At 35.1% G+C, this 19778-nt stretch overlaps 1 protein-coding gene across 1 annotated transcript in view; it reads left to right on the forward strand.

Moving 5' to 3' along the window:
• Positions 1-279: 279 nt before the first annotated feature.
• Positions 280-19778, forward strand: part of LOC143242302 (uncharacterized) — a 55715-nt gene continuing 36216 nt past the window's right edge. The window contains exon 1 of the mRNA XM_076485664.1: positions 280-604. Within this exon, the coding sequence (XP_076341779.1) occupies positions 280-604 (325 nt within the window). The remainder of the gene's footprint in view (positions 605-19778) is intronic.

Consider the following 19778-nt stretch of genomic DNA (forward strand, 5'->3'; position numbering starts at 1 on the left):
ATTTTTTCTTCTTCTTAAAATTACTTTTATTGAGGTTTTGTTTCCAGACTCTTCTTGTAGAGTTTGTAAAAAAGAATAAAATGAACATTAATAAATCAAAATTACTACGAAAACGGGACATGCGTTGGTAATATATAAACGAAGAAATTCAGTTATTTGCATACTCAAATGTGGAGAAGTTACGGTTCATGGCGCCCCTGTTTCTTTTGGTGAACATGAGTAAATCAGCAGCGCCCCTCTCGCACATGCAGTCACACGCGTCTTTTCCCACAAGCGATAATGAATATGCGATGGAAACTGTTACGTGGGCTATTAGGGAGACACAACAATAGGACGATCTTACCTGCTTCAGTTAATTGTTCTAATTTTGCGGATCGATACAGATCCTATCGTTTGACAAGGAGTGAGCTTATTGTGGGTGGGACTCCTCGCGCCTCCTGCCGAACTTCCGGTGGGACAGTTTTAGTGGTCCATTGTTGTCCGGATGATCTAATTGAAGCAACCTACTACGAAGCTCTGGAGGTGTCGATGGCACACCGGAGTGATTCCCAAGTCGTGATGGACCCTGCGGCGACGCCTACGCCATCTGGAGGAAATGAGGGCGGTACATTAAATCACGCGGAAACGTCAATGGGCGGTTAACATAAAAATGTTGACACAAACTTGATGTCACCAGGTGGAAAATGTCTAATACATGGTACTTTTATTTTCAAAGGAAAATTTCCATTCTTATTTATGTGACTACTGATAATTAACAGAATTATTTTTCCAAGCTTTCAGGAAAACCCGAAACTATTAAATGTAAAAAAACAAAAAAAAAACAACAACATAGTTTCAAAGAAATTTGTTACATGTGTCATACTAAAGTGAAAAGGCGGAATCAGAGACTCGGTTGAATTATAAACGCATCATGTAAAGCACCACTGAGACCACACATAATGGTAACACGTCTTTTGTTTCTTTCCACCCCTTTCAGGATTTATCCTTAAACCTCCGATAGGCGGAGCAACTTGATCGGAAGCCTAAAACAGTTCTTTTTAAAAATGACATATTTTACTTCGTTATTCTCTTAAGTTAAAACTTCTATCTGCTGTTATCTAATGGAGAAAGTTTATTTCCTGGCAGGAAAAAAAAAAAAAACACAGGTCGATAATGTCGTGAAGAGAGGTTGAACTGCAGAAAGCATACGTTTACAGACAATTACAGCTCATATATCTGGCAAGAAGCTAAATTCTAAAATCTATTGTACCTGGCGGATCAGCACAGTGTCTAGCAGAACGTAGTTATGTCTCTGATGTGAGAAACGAAGTAAGTTTGTAATCTTCCAGATAAACAACACGTATTTTACCTACGGTTCCGGTCACGAAAGGTACAAGGTACAAATGTTGATGAGTGTACAGTTTATAATGTGTGTGTGTGTATTAAATGAACGTTCTTTATAAGTTGTATTAATCGATGCTAGGAAAGCATACGACTTATGAACGAAGAAAAAAAAACTCCTGGGCGCCACGTGCTCCGTCTCGCTGTATTGAGGGAGAAGCGTGACTTCGGGAACGAATCGGTGAGGATGGGAAATGTGATGAGCAGAGGCTTCCTCGGTTATCAGTGCGCTCAGAACCCTGCTTGACCCTGTCACGCTAGCTCGCCACGTGAGTTTATTACATCTATCAGCCGTCAATTGACCATCAAACGTAATAATGGTCGAAATGAAAATTCCATTTCTCACATGTGGTTTAGTCCCCAGGGTCACGTGATCACTACCCCTTTATACCCGCGCTGCTAGTGACGTAGCTGACTCATAGCTACGATGAAGCTGTCTCTTCACTGTCCTCTTCCAACGACTCGAAAGATCTCAATAAACGTTATGTGGATAAACGATCTACCATTTGTTGTTGTTGCTTTATCAAATTCTTTTGTTCACAGCAAATATCTATACGTTATATAAGTACTTTACGCTAATCATAAAATACAATCGACTTTTTTGTCACGACCGTACACCTGAAACTTCACTTATTTCAAACCTCGCAACTTTGTCCCGTCGCGCCAAACATGCTCGCCCTCCCAGCCGTGGGGGCGTTATAATGTTACGGTCAATCCCACTATTCGTTGGTAAAAGAGTAGCCCAAGAGTTGGCGGTGGGTGGTGATGACTAGCTGCCTTCCCTCTAGTCTTACACTGCTAAATTAGGGACGGCTAGCACCAATTACCCCTCAGTAGCTTTGTGCGAAATTCCAAAAAACAAACAAACAAACAATCGCAACTTTGTTGGGAATGTGGGACATAGAGCGTCTTCTATCGGCAGCGGCGATAATCATTTTAGAGTTTAAAAGGTAACTAATTAAAGGGAAAAGTATAAAAATTTGATTCTTGACAATCGACGCAAAATTTATTAACTAAAACTCAAATTATCTTCAAGAAAAACCTCGAATTTAAATTTGGAAACAAAGTACAATTAACCACGTAATACAGTGATTCAACAATGCAGAAATAACCACGTAACACAGTGACTCAACACTGCAGAAATAACCACGTACAACAATGATTCAACAATGCAGAAATTCGACTGTTTTCGTCGACAGTGTTTCTATTTTTGGTTGAACATTGGCTGTTTGTAACCGTATTTAAACAAGAACCCAACAAGACCACAACATTAAAAAGTAAAGTTTTTAAGAAGGATTTCGAGAACAACCTGGCGGCTCGTGCTGAAACTTGAAATTATGACTCAATTCATCTATTATACGTAAGCCCTCCGGTGGCTCAGCGGTCAGTGAGAGCTTATAATACTAAAAATCTGATTTCGATACGTGCGATGGGTAGGGCACAGATAGCCCATTGTGTAACTTCGAGCCCAACAATAAAGAAGTGAAACTATGTGCAGCCCTCTCTCCCAGTGGCATAGTCTGTGGACTGATGGCATTAGAAATCGGGTTTCGATACCCGTAGTGAGCCCAGCACAGATAGCCTATTGTGTAGATTTGTGTTCAACTTGGAACAAACATACTTATGGGTGTATAGAAAGACTTGCAGTGAAAAACATGTATTCTTTGAAGTGAACTGATTCATACTGATACGTCATCACAACCGAATAAGAAAAACCAAAAATCAAATTCAAACAGAAATAATTTTAAAACAATGAAATGATAATAACACTTATTATTTTAAAAAAATCTAGTTATAAAACACGTAATAAATACACGAAACATCAGGTGCCGCCAGATGTAATTAATGGATAAAATTATTAAAGGATTTCTTTATTGTTATTCTTTGTTTGTTTTCGAATTTCACGCAAAGCTGCACGAGGGCTATCCGTACTAGTCGTCCATAATTCAGCAGTATAAGATCAGAGAAAAGGCAGCTAGTCATTATCACCCACCGCCAACTCTTGGGCTACTCTTTTACCAACGAATACTGGGATTGACTGTCATGCCATAACTTCCTCACGGCTGAAAGAGCGAACATGTTTGGTTGGACGAGGTTTCGAACCTGCGACCCTCAGATTGCGAATCGAGCGCCCTAACCAACTGGTCATGAAGGACCGGCCAACATTCACTAATAAAGATGGAACGTTACGTACGTAACAGCAAAAATCAAGATTTTACACCATTATACTGTGGTCTTTATGAGAAATGAATAAAACAAACAAAATACTTAGTTTTATTCCGTGTTGGCTTCCTTACCTTTGTGTGGTATTTCTTTCAGGTTACAAACTAACACTAAATCCTCTCACAAATCAGTCGGTTTCGTTTGTTGCTACGTATTATCATTCATTATTTTTTAAGTGGACCTGGTATGATTGCTGTCTATTGTGCTCGACTCGCTCACTATCTTCAATCTCTTAAATTGATTATAGTAATAGTAGAACTTGAATAGCTAGTTAGAGTAATATTAGAATTTAAACAGTTAGTTAAAGTAATAGTAGATTTTAAACAGTTATAGTAATAGTATAATTTAAACAGTTAGTTAAAGTAATAGTAGATTTTAAACAGTTAGTTAAAGTAATAGTATAATTTAAACAGTTAATTAAAGTAATAGTAGATTTTAAACAGTTATAGTAATAGTATAATTTAAACAGTTAATTAAAGTAATAGTAGATTTTAAACAGTTATAGTAATTTGTTTTGTTTTGGAGTTTCGCACAAAGCTACTCGAGGGATATCTGTGCTAGCCGTCCCTAATTTAGCAGTGTAAGACTAGAGGGAAAGCAGCTAGTCATCACCACCCACCACCAACTCTTGGGCTACTCTTTTACCAACGAATAGTGGGATTGACCGTCACATTATACGCCCCACGGCTGGGAGGGCGAGCATGTTTAGCGGGCGCGAACCCGCGACCCTCGGATTACGACTCGCATGCCTTACGCGCTTGGCCATGCCAGGCCCAGTTATAATAATAGTATAATTTAAACAGTTAATTAAAGTAATAGTAGATTTTAAACAGTTATAGTAATAGTGTAATTTAAACACTAAATGCAATACTGGAACTTAAGTAGTTAAAATAATAGTAGAAATTGTATCGTTAGTTGAATTAATAGCAGAATTTAAAGAACAAGTTGAATTAATAGCAGAATTTAAACAATTAGTTGATGTAATTATAGAACTTAAACAAAACTGAAAGTTGCAAAATAATTTAAACCATGTTTGATAAACCATGTCCTTGAACCGTGGAATTTTTTTTATGTTTATTTTAATTAATATGATGTTTTTTACAACTTTGTATTTGCTGCTTGTGTGTATAACATACAAAGTAACAGCCACTCAGATGTTAGAAACACTTGAGTTGCACGGATTCTTTAAGGCCACCATTGGCTGTGCTATTTCTATTATGTTGATATTTCTATTATGGGTAACTAACAGGTGGAAAACAAGTATGAATATTTTTGTTTCTTGAAAGTTTCAACCACAACAAGCCTAAAGCATTTTAAAAGCTTAATTAGATTTTGTTTTCATTTGTTATTTTAATAATGAAGAACTTACATATAAATTACTAGACTATTTTGGTTTCAGTTTCGTTTTAGATTTCAAGCATGAAAACTTACGTCATAAACATAATCATAATTTTGTTTTCTTTCATAATCTGGTGATTTATAGTCCTAATTAGGTTTACTCCAAGACCGAGTGCTTTTCAAATAAACACAATATTATTTCATAAACTTAAATAATTCACGTGAAACTAATTGAAATATACATTTGCAGAAATTTAATAATTCTGAAAATACACGCGCGCACATGACTACCATATAAATACATCCAAAAAAATTCCAACTATCTTTATATAGTGTAATTATATGGGGCTGTATAAGCCATAACTAAGTGCGTTGGCAGTTTTTATACCAACCAAATATAAAACTATAACAACAAGAATCGTTCATCTACATACAACAGAATGTAATGTTAATGGTTCATTACACTTCGTTCAACTTATATTTATTACAACAAAAATATTACTACTCTTGTTTCAGTCCACACTAATTTACTTATTTATTGTTGGATTGTTTTATTCACTATTTATCAACTAGATATTTTTTCCTTTCGTTCGTTTGCTTTTCCTAAAGACTTATTATCGCGAAATATAAGATAATTTATTCGATTGTTAAGGGTTAATTTTTTCTTCACTTATAGTTTTATTGTTCTCTAATATATACGTTTATCTGATTCGTTCATTTCATTGTTATGAGTTCACCTAATTGTTGAATGACAAAATTATTTGATTGTTTTGCTTTTAAACACCTCTTTACGTAATGAATTTAACTCATTACTATCTTTGTTTCATGAACTGTTTAATTTATTGTTATGATTGTGCTTGTTACCTGAACAGTTTAATTTATTGTTATGATTGTGCTTGTTACCTGAACAGTTTAATTTATTGTTATGATTGTGCTTGTTACCTGAACAGTTTAACTTATTGTTATGATTGTACTTGTCACCTGAACAGTTTAACTTATTGTTGTGATTTAAGTCAGTTGTTACCTGAACAGTTTAACTTGTTGTTATGATTGTGCTTGTTACCTGAACAGTTTGACTTATTGTTATGATTGTGCTTGTTATCTGGACAGTCTAATTTATTGTTATGATTGTGCTTGTTACCTGAACAGTTTAATTTATTGTTATGATTGTGCTTGTTACCTGAACAGTTTAACTTATTGTTATGATTGTGCTTGTTACCTGAACAGTTTAATTTATTGTTATGATTGTGCTTGTTACCTGAACAGTTTAACTTATTGTTATGATTGTACTTGTCACCTGAACAGTTTAACTTATTGTTGTGATTTAAGTCAGTTGTTACCTGAACAGTTTAACTTGTTGTTATGATTGTGCTTGTTACCTGAACAGTTTAATTTATTGTTATGATTGTACTTGTCACCTGAACAGTTTAACTTATTGTTGTGATTTAAGTCAGTTGTTACCTGAACAGTTTAACTTGTTGTTATGACTGAAGTCAGTGGTTACCTTCAGTTGGTTTCACGACGCTAGTGCCTCCTGCTGGTTAAGTTTACAAACAAACTTGAGTATGAAACTCTTCTTTCTATTTTCCTTTTAAATATTGAGAAACTTATGTACAACAGCTTGAAGTTTTCTCAGCATTCCATTTTTTATCAACTTTTACCGAATCAAATTGTTTGTTTGTTTTGGAATTTCGCACAAAGCTACTCGAGGGCTATCTGTGCTAGCCGTCCCTAATTTAGCAGTGTAAGACTAGAGGGAAGGCAGCTAGTCATCACCACCCACCGCCAACTCTTGGGCTACTCTTTTACCAACGAATAGTGGGGTTGACCGTCACATTATACACCCCCAAGGGCGAGCATGTTTAGCGCGACGCGGGCGCGAACCCGCGACCCTCGGATTACGAGTCGCACGCCTTACGCGCTTGGCCATGCCAGGCCTACCGAATCAAAAACCAGTTTTCAATCGTTTCTGTTAAACAACATATTTGCCTTAATTTTTTAATCGAAACTGATTTTGAAAAAAAATATCTTTATAAATACACATTTCCAAAATCTGATAGTAACTCAGGGAATGTTGACAAATAATCATTGTTATATAATGAGAACAACATTCTTTATAGCTCTTCGTTTGGTTTCGCTCACGACTCTTTCACTGCCACGTTCATAGATAAATAATTCTCCCCGTACAAGGTTTGTTTTTAGTTACACAATGAGAAACCAAAATTGTTCACGTTCTAATACTTATCTGAAAATAATAAACATCAACTCTTTCTCTGTGTTAGTACAAACCTCCAAACTCGCATGTTATTAGTGTCAACGCTAAAACAACAAGTATATAATGTGTGGCCTGTAAGGTCACATATCAAAGCTAGAGATAAACTGGCACAAAAACTAGCCACCTGACGGAAAAAAACTAAACTTTATTTTTGTAGAATATTTTTGAAATCTAATCTAAACATAAATCTAATAGCGGTATCTGTTGGTGTAACTACACCGTACGATGTGAATGGATACTCACCCATTTTGAGGTGAATGTTCATTAGGTCCATGCAGGGGTGAAAACAAACTTTCAGTTCACCATTTTGCGAATTACGGTTTTTATGGGCTTTTTTTACCATAACTTCGCCCCCTGTTGATAAGCGGTCATCAAATTTGGTAGAAAGATTTGTTTGGTCCATACGAAGATAAATACAAACTTACGGTTTCACATTTCATGTTTTGTAGTTTTCAAGGGACGCAAGATTTCATGCCTTCAGATAAACTTTTATTAATCATGAGCTTACATAACTTTCGTTCAGGTGACGACAACTCCAACTAGTGATAAACAATTGTTAAAACGTAAATTTGTGGGAAAGCAGGATTTGGCCTTAGTGTTAATATTATTATTGTAATTAGTTTAGTTACTCATAAGCTATAGTTAGTAATAAAGTTATGGTATGAGGTGCGCAAAATAATAACTTATTTAAACTGTTGGAAGACCATCAAGGTGTTAAGCCTTTTATCTCTTTGTTTGCGTTTGAACTTCGCGTAAAGCGGCTCGAGGACTAACTGAGCTAGTTGTTCCTAATGAAGGGGTGATGGATTAGAGGAAAGGCAGCTAGTCAACACCACGAACCGCCAACTCTTGGGCTACTCTTTATAAACCAACAGTGGGTTGTACCATCTATTATAACGCACCCACGGCTGAAAGAATGAATATATTCAGTGACTAGATACAAACCTATAAACCGCAGACTGCGAGTTAGGTGCCCTAACCCTAATCATCAGGCCGTAAGACGCTACAGAGACTTCCTTAAGTCACGTTGCAATTTTAACACCACACGCAGTAAACGCGCGAGATTAGCGTTACCTTAAAGACAGTTTTCTGACTAGAAAGTTCAAGCGTTGATTTAAAAATAAATTACAACTCCTAATTTATTACAGTATTTCAAAATTATTTGCTACTGACTGATCAGTTTTCATTGAGATGTGTGAATAAATTATCAAGATATCCCATGAAACAATGCCAATACAACACTTACCACCTTCCTTAGACCTTACACTTTGAATTTTCATAACGAACCTAGTCATTTAAATATGCGTGTTTTTCAACACTCATATCTAGAAATTCCTATATTTGTCATTGAGATTTTCTTTGTCAATTTCAATTGAGCGAATTCGGGTTTGGTTTTTTTTCCGTTGTTTTTTTTTTCTAAATTTTTCCACAAGTACTTACTCCTAAAATCTAGATTTTCTGGATTTTTTTTTAGGACTATCTTTTTTATTGCTAACCTCCCACAAAAATTTAATATTGTACAAACGTTTTGATGACAAAACAGTTTCGTAAGGTTTTTTTCTTAGAGAGATAAAGTGCCGTTAGTTAATACGTAGTTCATATAGGTTATTGAAAAACGATCTTAGACGGGGTTAAAGAAAAATTCCAATACTATCCCAAATTTACTTTCCCAGTCTTTGGACTCTAACCAATAGATTACCTCAACACGCTATTGTTTGCAACGAAAAGTTTACGAAAACTTTGTGAACAAAGTTTCGGTGGGAAGTGAGGACAGAGATTGTAATGAGGCACTAAGAAACAAAAAGACTTTTTACATCAACTCATTGGATGTTCTTCATTTTCCTTTTTTAATCTTCTGTTTTCTTCCCTGAAATGTCATTTAAACTTCATTTATTTTATTTTGTTTTTCTTTGCCCGGCATGGCCAGGTGAGTTAAGGCCTTCGTTCGACTCGTAATTTGAGGGTCGCGGGTCCGAATCCTCGCCGCACCAAACATGATCGCCATTTCAGACGTGGGGGCGTTGTAATGTGACGGTCAATTCCACTATTCATTGGTAAAAGAGTAGCCCAAGAGTTGGCGGTGGGTGATTATGACTAGCCGCCTTCCCTCCAGTATTACATTGCTAAATTAGGAACGACTAGTGCAGATAGTGGCCCGGCATGGCCAGGTGGGTTAAGGGATTTGACTCGTAATATGAGAGTCGCGGGTTCGCATCCCCGTCGCATTAAACATGCTCTCCCTTTCAGCCGTGAGAGCGTTATGATGTGACCGTCAATCTCACTATTCGTTGGTAAAATAGTAGCCCAAGAGTTGGCGGTGGGTGGTGATAACTATCTGCCTTCCCTCTGGTCTTACACTGCTAAATTAGGGATGGCTAGCGCAGATAGCCCTTGAGTAGCTTTGCGCGAAATTCAAAACAAACAAATAAACATACGTTAATGTCCAAACTGCATAGAGAAAATAACACAATAATAACTGTTGTACAGTAACAATGGCTTAGGTTTAGCATACTGAAAAAATAATATGCAATAATGATAGTTTTACCGTAACAATTGTTGTTGTTTTGAATTAAGGACAAAGCTACACAATGGGCTATATGTGCTCTGCCCACCACGGGTATCGAAATCCGGTTTTTAGCGTTGTAAGTCCGCAGACATGCCGCTGAGCCACTAGGAGGCTTACCGTAACACTGGCTTAGGTTTAGCATATTAGATAAATAATATACAATAATGATAGTTTTACCCTAACAGTGGCTTAGGTTTAACACATTAGATAGATAATATATAATAATGATAGTTTCACCCTAACGATGGCACAGGTTTATCATATTGAATAAATAATATACAATAATGATAGTTTTACTCTAACAATGGCTTAGGTTTAGCATTTTTTTTTATAAATAATATACAATAATAATAGTTTTACTCTAACAATGGCTTAGGTTTAGCATTGTATATAAATAATATACAATAATGATAGTTTTACTTTAACAATGGCTTAGGTTTAGCATTTTATATAAATAATATACAATAATGATAGTTTTACTCTTACAATGGCTTAGGTTTAGCATATTAAATAAATAATATACAATAATGATAGTTTTATTCATACAATGGATTAGATTTAGCATATTAAATAAAAAAATATTTAGCTTTCTTTTTTTTCTTTAAACGTCTTCTGTTAACCGAGTATTTTGAAAGTAGGTAAAAAATAGTTTTTTTTATAAATAATTGGCATTTCAAAATACGAGTTTATCTGGATATGGGAACGTTATGTTGGAAATGCAGGCTCTTAAAATTAATTTTAACTTCTAATCAAAGGAAGCTACGTATTTAGCGGGAAATAAAAAATCTGCCATGTAATCAGTATAACCTCATAAACCCATTTTCTTTCTTTTTACTTATAAATATTACCAGGCATTGTTTCGGTGCATTTACTGTTGACACTGTTTTCGGTCTAATCTGAAGATAACTTCAACCTTACCCTTTTGTAAAACTTACGTTTTCTTTACTTATTTACCTTACATAATTTTTTGACACATGTCATGTATTATATATTTATCTTCTGATTTGAGTGCTATATTATCATTTATTAAATTTTCATAAACTTTATCACGAGTTTAATAATTTATCTACAAGAGATGACCCAGCACGGCCAGATGTGTTAAGGCGTTCGACTCCTAATCCGAGGGTCGCGGATTCGAATCCCCGTCGCACCAAACATGCTCGTCCTTTCAGCCGTGAAGGCATTATAAAGTGACGGTCAATCCCACTATTCGTTGGTAAAAGAGTAGCCCTAGAGTTGGCGGTGGGTGGTGATGACAACCTGCCTTCCCTCTAGTCTTACACTGCTAAATTATGGACGGCTAGCACAGATAGCTCTCGTATAGCTTTGCGCGAAAATAAAAAACAAACAAACTCTCATTTTTTCTCTCTCTCTCTGACGTACAGAACTATAAAATACATTTAAAAAGAGTTACGGTCTTATGTAAGTATCTGTAATAAATATCCATACAACAGCTTTCTTTATCCAGTTATCAACTCCTGGTGAGAGTCTCGAACCATTTGATGATTTTACAAATTATTATGAAAGTTTACAGTGTGGTAACAGCAACTTGTGTTATAGCAACAGGACTATTGTCCACAAACAATATGCAAGGCACTTTTCCCCGAGCAAAAACAAATTTCGTATCTAAAAAATGTGTGAAATTAAGTGTCTTTCAGTCAGGTCTCACTGTTTGTGTGTCTACCACTTAGCTGGGTGTGGCCTAATGGTTTACTGAACAACTTAGTTAAAAACGCTTTACTGGAAACATGTGGATAGTTGAATAACCCCGTAAATCGGCTGAGAAAAACACGATTTAGGTTTTTCGTCATTTCATTAGAAGAGAGCGTTCGAATGTCGGAACATTGTAAATTGTCTACATTGTGCAAAATATAAGACGATTTTACCATTGGGTGAGTTATACTGTTGTGATGTTGTTTGTAAATCAACCACACACGCTCCAAGGCCTGCACTCATGTTGCTGTGAGACACCTCGCTTCTTGATCGCTTCGAATAAAAGTTATAATTCAGTTTATTGAAACTTTGTAAATTATGCTAACTGGAGAGTAAACTAAAGTAGCAACAGTAAGTTTTTATTTATTTAGAAATATTATTCAAAATTTCGTATTACAGTTTACTGTTGTTGTTGTTTTAAATAGCATTCAATTGCAAGTTCATATGGAAACACAAAGGAAAGGCGTCACAGCTCCTCTAACGACATAAAACTTCCCTAACAATATAAAACTTACCTAACAATATAAAACCTCCATTAACAACATATAACTGTCTTCTTTAACAATATGAAAACTTTCCTAACAATATAAAACATATAACAACATATAACCTTCTTTAACAACATAGAACCTCCGTTAACAATATAAAAACTTTCCTAATAACATAAAACCTTTTCTGGAAGTATTTTATTTACGTAGTGGTTCTATATTTACAGTATTTCAATAATGTAAAATATTCAGGCTACTAGTTATTTTTGTGAATTAAAACCGAAAATACGTTAGAATACTCTAAACTCAATATGAAGTCGTATCTGTCATTTGATTTACCATTACCACTTAGTTATACCACTCTCAAGTAACCCTGGATAAAAACAAATTGAAAGCATACGACTAGGCTTCATTATTTATCATGTTTAAAATATTTAAAAAAAGAATTTGGAGCGAATACTGTCACTCGATTTACCGGTTGTCACCGAGTTCTACTCGTTTCACCCATCACCATATTAAGTTTCAGAGGAATTCAACCATCACCATATTAAGTTTCAGAGGAATTCACCCATCACCACATTAAGTTTCAGAGAAATTCACCCAACACCATATTAAGTTTCAGAGTAATTCACCCATCACCATATTAAGTTTCAGAGAAATTCACCCATCACCAAATTAAGTTTCAGAGGAATTCAACCATCACCATATTAAGTTTCAGAGGAATTCACCCATCACCACATTAAGTTTCAGAGAAATTCACCCATCACCATATTACGTTTCAGAGAAATTCACCCATCACCATATTAAGTTTCAGAGAAATTCACCCATCACCATATTACGTTTCAGAGAAATTCACCCATCACCATATTAAGTTTCAGAGAAATTCACCCATCACCATATTATATATATTGCTGTATAAAGTCTAGTTGTAGTATTTCCACTTACTCTGGTTATTTATAAGTAATTACCTGAAACTGTTATAACTCACATGTAAGGGATAACAGATTAGGCTTAACAATAATATTTTTATTAATATAAAAACTCTTCTCGTATTCTTTTTCTCCCTCACTGGTATAGTGGTAAGTCTGCGGATTTACAACACTAACATCAGGGGTTAAATTCCCCTCGGCGAGTTCACAACATAGTCCGATGTAGCTTTTCTATAAAAACACAAGTATGTATTTTTTTTGTAACTATTATCAATTTCAGCAGAGAAACGCAGTTAAATAAAAATACTGTTATAACTATATTACTATTTGTTTGTTTGGTTTGTTTTATTTCGCGCAAAGCTACACAAGAGCTATCTGCGTTAGCCTTCCCTACTTTAGCAGTGTAAGACTAGAGGAAAGGCGGTTAGTCATCACCACCAACCGCCAACTCTTGGGCTATCTTTTACCAACGCATAGTGGGATTGACTGTCACATTATAACGCCCCCACGGTTAAAAGGGGAAGCATGTTTGGTGTGACGGGGATTCGAACCCGTGACCATGCCTGACCTGTATTATTATTAAAATGAAAAGAACATTATAAAAATAATACATTTTCCTTCTTACGTCACAACATAAGGGCTGTGTATTTCAGGCCTAAAGTAGAATATAATCGTATTTGTCGGGTACGTTTATAAATTGCCCTGTCAAAAGCTTCTGGACACCGCTTAAATACATATGACATCTACTACGCAAAAAGAAACAGTTGTTTATTTGTTTTGAATTTTTCGCAAAGCTCCTTGAGGGCTATCTGCGCTAGCCGTTCCTAAATTTGCAGTATAAGCCTAGAGAGAAGGCAGGTAGTCATCACCACCATCCACCAACTCTTGGGATACTCCTTTACGACGCATAGTGGGATTCAACGACACATTATAACGCCCCCACGGCTGAAAATGACAGAGGAAGAGATAAGATAAAACAGTGTTTGTAAGATATAAGACGTCATGGAGATGACAAGATTACAGGCTGTATAAAATAGTGTTTGTAAGATATAAGACGTCATGGGGTGATAAGATTACAGGCTGTATAAAATAGTGTTTGTAAGATATAAGACGTCACGGGGATTATAGGATTGCAGGCTGTATGAAACAGTGTTTGTAAGATATAAGACGTCATGGGGTGATAAGATTACAGGCTGTATAAAATAGTGTTTGTAAGATATAAGACGTCACGGGGATTATAGGATTACAAGCTGTATGAAACAGTGTTTGTAAGATATAAGACGTCATGGGGATGGCAGGATTACAGGCTGTATGAAACAGTGTTTGTAAGATATAAGATGTAATGGGGATGGCAGGATTACAGGCTGTATAAAACAGTGTTTATAAGATATAAGACGTCATGGGGATGGCAGGATTACAGGCTGTATGAAACAGTGTTTGTAAGATATAAGACGTCATGGGGATTATAGGATTACAGGCTGTATGAAACAGTGTTTGTAAGATATAAGATGTAATGGGGATGACAGGATTACAGGCTGTATGAAACAGTGTTTGTAAGATATAAGACGTCATGTGGATGATAGGATTACAGGCTGTATGAAACAGTGTTTGTAAGATATAAGACGTCATGGGGATTACGGGATTACAGGCTGTATGAAACAGTGTTTGTAAGATATAAGACGTCATGGGGATGATAGGATTACAGGCTGTATGAAACAGTGTTTGTAAGATATAAGACGTCATGGGGATTATAGGATTACAGGCTGTATGAAACAGTGTTTGTAAGATATAAGATGTAATGGGGATTATAGGATTACAGGCTGTATGAAACAGTGTTTATAAGATATAAGACGTCATGGGGATTATAATATTACAGGCTGTATGAAACAGTGTTTATAAGATATAAGACGTCATGGGGATTATAGGATTACAGGCTGTATGAAACAGTGTTTGTAAGATATAAGACGTCATGGGGATGATAGGATTACAGGCTGTATGAAACAGTGTTTGTAAGATATAAGACGTCATGGGGATTATAGGATTACAGGCTGTATGAAACAGTGTTTATAAGATATAAGACGTCATGGGGATTATAGGATTACAGGCTGTATGAAACAGTGTTTGTAAGATATAAGACGTCATGTGGATGATAGGATTACAGGCTGTATGAAACAGTGTTTGTAAGATATAAGACGTCATGGGGATTACAGGATTACAGGCTGTATGAAACAATGTTTGTAAGATATAAGACGTCATGGGGATTATAGGATTACAGGCTGTATGAAACAGTGTTTGTAAGATATAAGACGTCATGGGGATTACAGGATTACAGGCTGTATGAAACAATGTTTGTAAGATATAAGATGTAATGGGGATTATAGGATTACAGGCTGTATGAAACAGTGTTTGTAAGATATAAGACGTCATGGGGATTATAGGATTACAGGCTGTATGAAACAGTGTTTGTAAGATATAAGACGTCATGTGGATGATAGGATTACAGGCTGTATGAAAATCCCGAAATTCACACATTTATTTACAATTATGGTTGATATCAGATTTCAATTATTAATCAGAATGTCTCTTTTCTGAGAACTCGTGAAATAAAGGTAGTTGCTGAGTGCCTTGTTTGTTGAGTTTAACGTAAAAAAACTTTAATTTGTCGGTAAATTATTATTTTATATTCATAAGAATTGAGACAAACTATTAGCAACGAAAATGTGTTAAATTATGACATAAAATGAGCCATCTTAAATAAACCTTGAAATAATGAATTTTTTAAATCAATAATCAATTCTGTAAATGTTGTAAGTTATGCTTACATTTATTAATGTGTTTACTAAATTTGTAATTGTATCAAATATCCGTATAAGTCAGGTATTGTCTGTTGATTAACGTACTCAGGTTGTGAGTCTGAAAACTGCCTCCACACATTAGAGTTGAGGTGCGCTGTATAAATGGTCCCAATAATCGATTTGACAAAAACTGGGTGGTGTTGATTAACTGTCTTTCTTTTAATGTATCAGCTCGAGCTAGGAGAAGGTTTTATGTAACTCACACAGCTCTGAGTAAACATTATAGATAAAGTGGAAAATCTGTGAAACTGTCTAGTTTCTTATTTATATGGTAATCATAAACAATTTGATTTTTTATTTATCCTAAAATGCAGCACTGTTTTACATTTCGCGCAGAGCTACACGAGGGCTATCTGCGCTAATTGTCCATAGTTTAGCAGTGTGATACTACAGGGCTTAGTTTGTTTTGAATTTCGCGCAAAGCTATACGAGGGCTGTCTGCGCTAGCCGTCCCTAATTTAGTAGTGTAAAACTAGATGGAAGGCAGCTAGTCATCACCACCCACCGCCAACTCTTGGGCTACTCTGTTACCAACGAATAGTGGGATTTACCGTCACATTAAACCCTTCACTGTTAAAAAGGCAAGATATCTGATATGACAGAGATTCGAACCTGCGACCCCAGATTATGGAGGAAGCGCCCTAACCACCTGGCTATTTCGAGCCGGTGTTTACTCAGGATATGTTTATTTGACTTCACTTCAATGTCGGTCTATCTGATTATTGTTTAATTTCACAGCATTCTACAGAAATATAAATGCATACAAATTATAATAAATAATTTCGAGAGTTACTCTATTCATTGTAGAAGTAATAGTAACACAGAATTTATAATTCTATGAAGTTGTTAATAAGAATACACATTATAAAAACTGGATAAATTTAAACCTTATAATGACAATGCAAACTGCCAGAGGCGGCACCAACACCCAACATTTGGATGTGGGAGAGACCAAGGCAAAAGTTTTTAGGGCAGAACGAGACATCTTATAGTCAAAATACCCACAGACCTTGGAAGAAAATTCGGAAGGTTTTAAACAGTCTAGCATATTGTGTGTGAGGGTTAGAGGGATAACAAGTCCGTTTAAAAGTGGATTCATGAATAAAGTTCTTTCGATAATTAATTAATTAGTGCAGTGGTACCATTAGTGTAAGAAGTAGGGTTAGGGAGAACACCTATTATATATCTGGTTGACTTCTAGCACACGAGAAAACGATAATGTACATATGAGTGTGATTTCTTAGTATACACACTGTATTTTCTCTCTGTATGAAGGATTAATTGGGTGGTGAGTAAACTGAGATGGGCAAGAAAAATTTGTGTGGACAAACACCCTTTACCCATTTCTGTAGCGCCACCACTGTAACTAGCATTCATTGAATAGTGATGGTATGAATTATACAGATTTGTTAATAGAAACAAATCTCGGACGAGAATACAAAACTATGTGGAGAGTATACAAAATTAATAACGTAATACAGTGACGTCACACAACTTACTGAAAATTTTAGAACGTGACACAGTGACGTCACACAACTTACTGAAAATTAATAACGTGATACAGTGACATCACACAACTCACTGAAAAGTAAGAACGTGACACAGTGACGTCGCACAACTTACTGAAAATTAAGAACGTGACACAGTGACGTCACACAGCTTACTGTTACACTGTGAGTGTAATTTGTTAGAAGTCTTTGTTACAATATTCTCAAACGACAAGTGTTTCTATCAGCGTCACCTATACCATTCGCTACTGACAAACTTCGAAGGACTGACCTATATATATATATAATTCGAGCACTTTATAAATGAGGACTTTAAAGACACAAGATAGGACTGACGCACTGAATCTAAACTTAGTTTGTCTTAAGAACAAAAAGTTCAAACTACAATTTACGACAAACAAAGTTCAAGCTACAATTCACAACAGAGTTCAAACTAATTAAGATAATTTTCCGCCATATAACGAGTTATTTAAACATAAACCTGTCGTGATTCACAACGCAAAAAAAACAACATATTTTTCTACTCTTGCTTGATTCTACTGTTTATGTTTAAACCACATTAAAAAAAAACAAAAAACGACTTCCACATCGTTTAAATGACACAGTATAAACATCGGGTTCAAAGCAACATTAAGCAATTAAGTTATATTTACCCAACCCTCTGACTCTCACAGAACCTCTGTAGAACCTGGGGCTTGGTGCGTTAAGTCATTAGTGTAGCAGAAACAGACAAGACTAGAAACAAAAGGCTGGGGAGAGGTAGGGAGGAGGGAAAACCAAACTGTGCAGGATCTCCGAAGCTTTCTTTGTCAAAAATACGGACTACGGGATTCATTGGATTTCCATGTGCGTTTCCTTTTGAGCCTGCAAAGTTGCGTGCCAACTTTACATAAGGGCATGTAATGTCATCAATCATATAGAACGGTTAACACGGCCTAACACCTTTTATAAGGTAACGAGTTCTTATTCGAGGGAATATATGGCAAGGAATGCTATTTGCAGATAACATGAGAATGAGCCCGCTCTTAGCGAAAGCCGAAAGCTTCTGATTTAAAGCTATTCAGCTACTAGTTCTACAGACTCCCACCTGGTGCCTAAAAAAATAAACACAGTTTTTGTCAGTGGTTCTCAGCAATACTGAACAAAATGCACAAAATCGAATCTTTCTTTGATAAAATCTCATCTAGGTTTGTGTAAGTAAAATCTTCAAAACTTTCATATTCAAATGTTAGTTCTGACGCTTCGGGTGTTCAGTCATGAATGTCAGGGTTATTGAATGTATTTTCATAATCGATGTTTCAATAATGTTTTGCATTAAGAAATATTGATTTGTTTTCATTTGGAAATTAAAATAAAATAAAATATGATTTTCAAACCAACATTATTATGATATGTACACATGGATCAAATCTGTTTATAAATTAGAAACCGTCATTATTATGATATGTACACTTGGATCAAATCTGTTTATGAATTAGAAACCGTCATTATTATGATATGTACACTTGGATCAAATCTGTTTATGAATTAGAAACCGTCATTATTATGATATGTACACTTGGATCAAATCTGTTTATAAATTAGAAACCGTCATTATTATGATATGTACACTTGGATCAAATGTGTTTATAAATTAGAAACCATCATTATTATGATATGTACACTTGGATCAAATCTGTTTATAAATTAGAAACCGTCATTATTATGATATGTACACTTGGATCAAATGTGTTTATAAATTAGAAACCGTCATTATTATGATATGTACACTTGGATCAAATGTGTTTATAAATTAGAAACCGTCATTATTATGATATGTACACTTGGATCAAATCTCTTTATAAATTAGAAACCAATATTATTATGATATGTACACTTGGATCAAATCTCTTTATAAATTAGAAACCAACATTATTATGATATGTACACTTGGATCAAATCTCTTTATAAATTAGAAATCATCATTATTATGATATGTACACTTGGATCAAATCTGTTTATAAATTAGAAACCATCATTATTATGATATGTACACTTGGATCAAATCTCTTTATAAATTAGAAACCGTCATTATTATGATATGTACACTTGGATCAAATCTGTTTATAAATTAGAAACCAACATTATTATGATATGTACACTTGGATCAAATCTGTTTATAAATTAGAAACCGTCATTATTATGATATGTACACTTGGATCAAATGTGTTTATAAATTAGAAACCGTCATTATTATGATATGTACACTTGGATCAAATCTGTTTATAAATTAGAAACCAACATTATTATGATATGTACACTTGGATCAAATCTGTTTATAAATTAGAAAAATAAAGTGGAATTGTTCGTGGTGTGAATTTTTCAATCTTTTTTAATATTTTGTTATTGGTAAAGTTCAAAGCTATTTAACGGGCTATCTGTTTTTTGCTCATCACGGGTATCGAAACCCAGTTTTTAGTCTACAAACCCATAAGTTACCACTGGGCTATCAAAGCGGGGATAA

Source organism: Tachypleus tridentatus, unplaced genomic scaffold, assembly GCF_004210375.1.
Source record: "Tachypleus tridentatus isolate NWPU-2018 unplaced genomic scaffold, ASM421037v1 Hic_cluster_2, whole genome shotgun sequence".
NCBI lineage: Eukaryota > Metazoa > Arthropoda > Merostomata > Xiphosura > Limulidae > Tachypleus > Tachypleus tridentatus.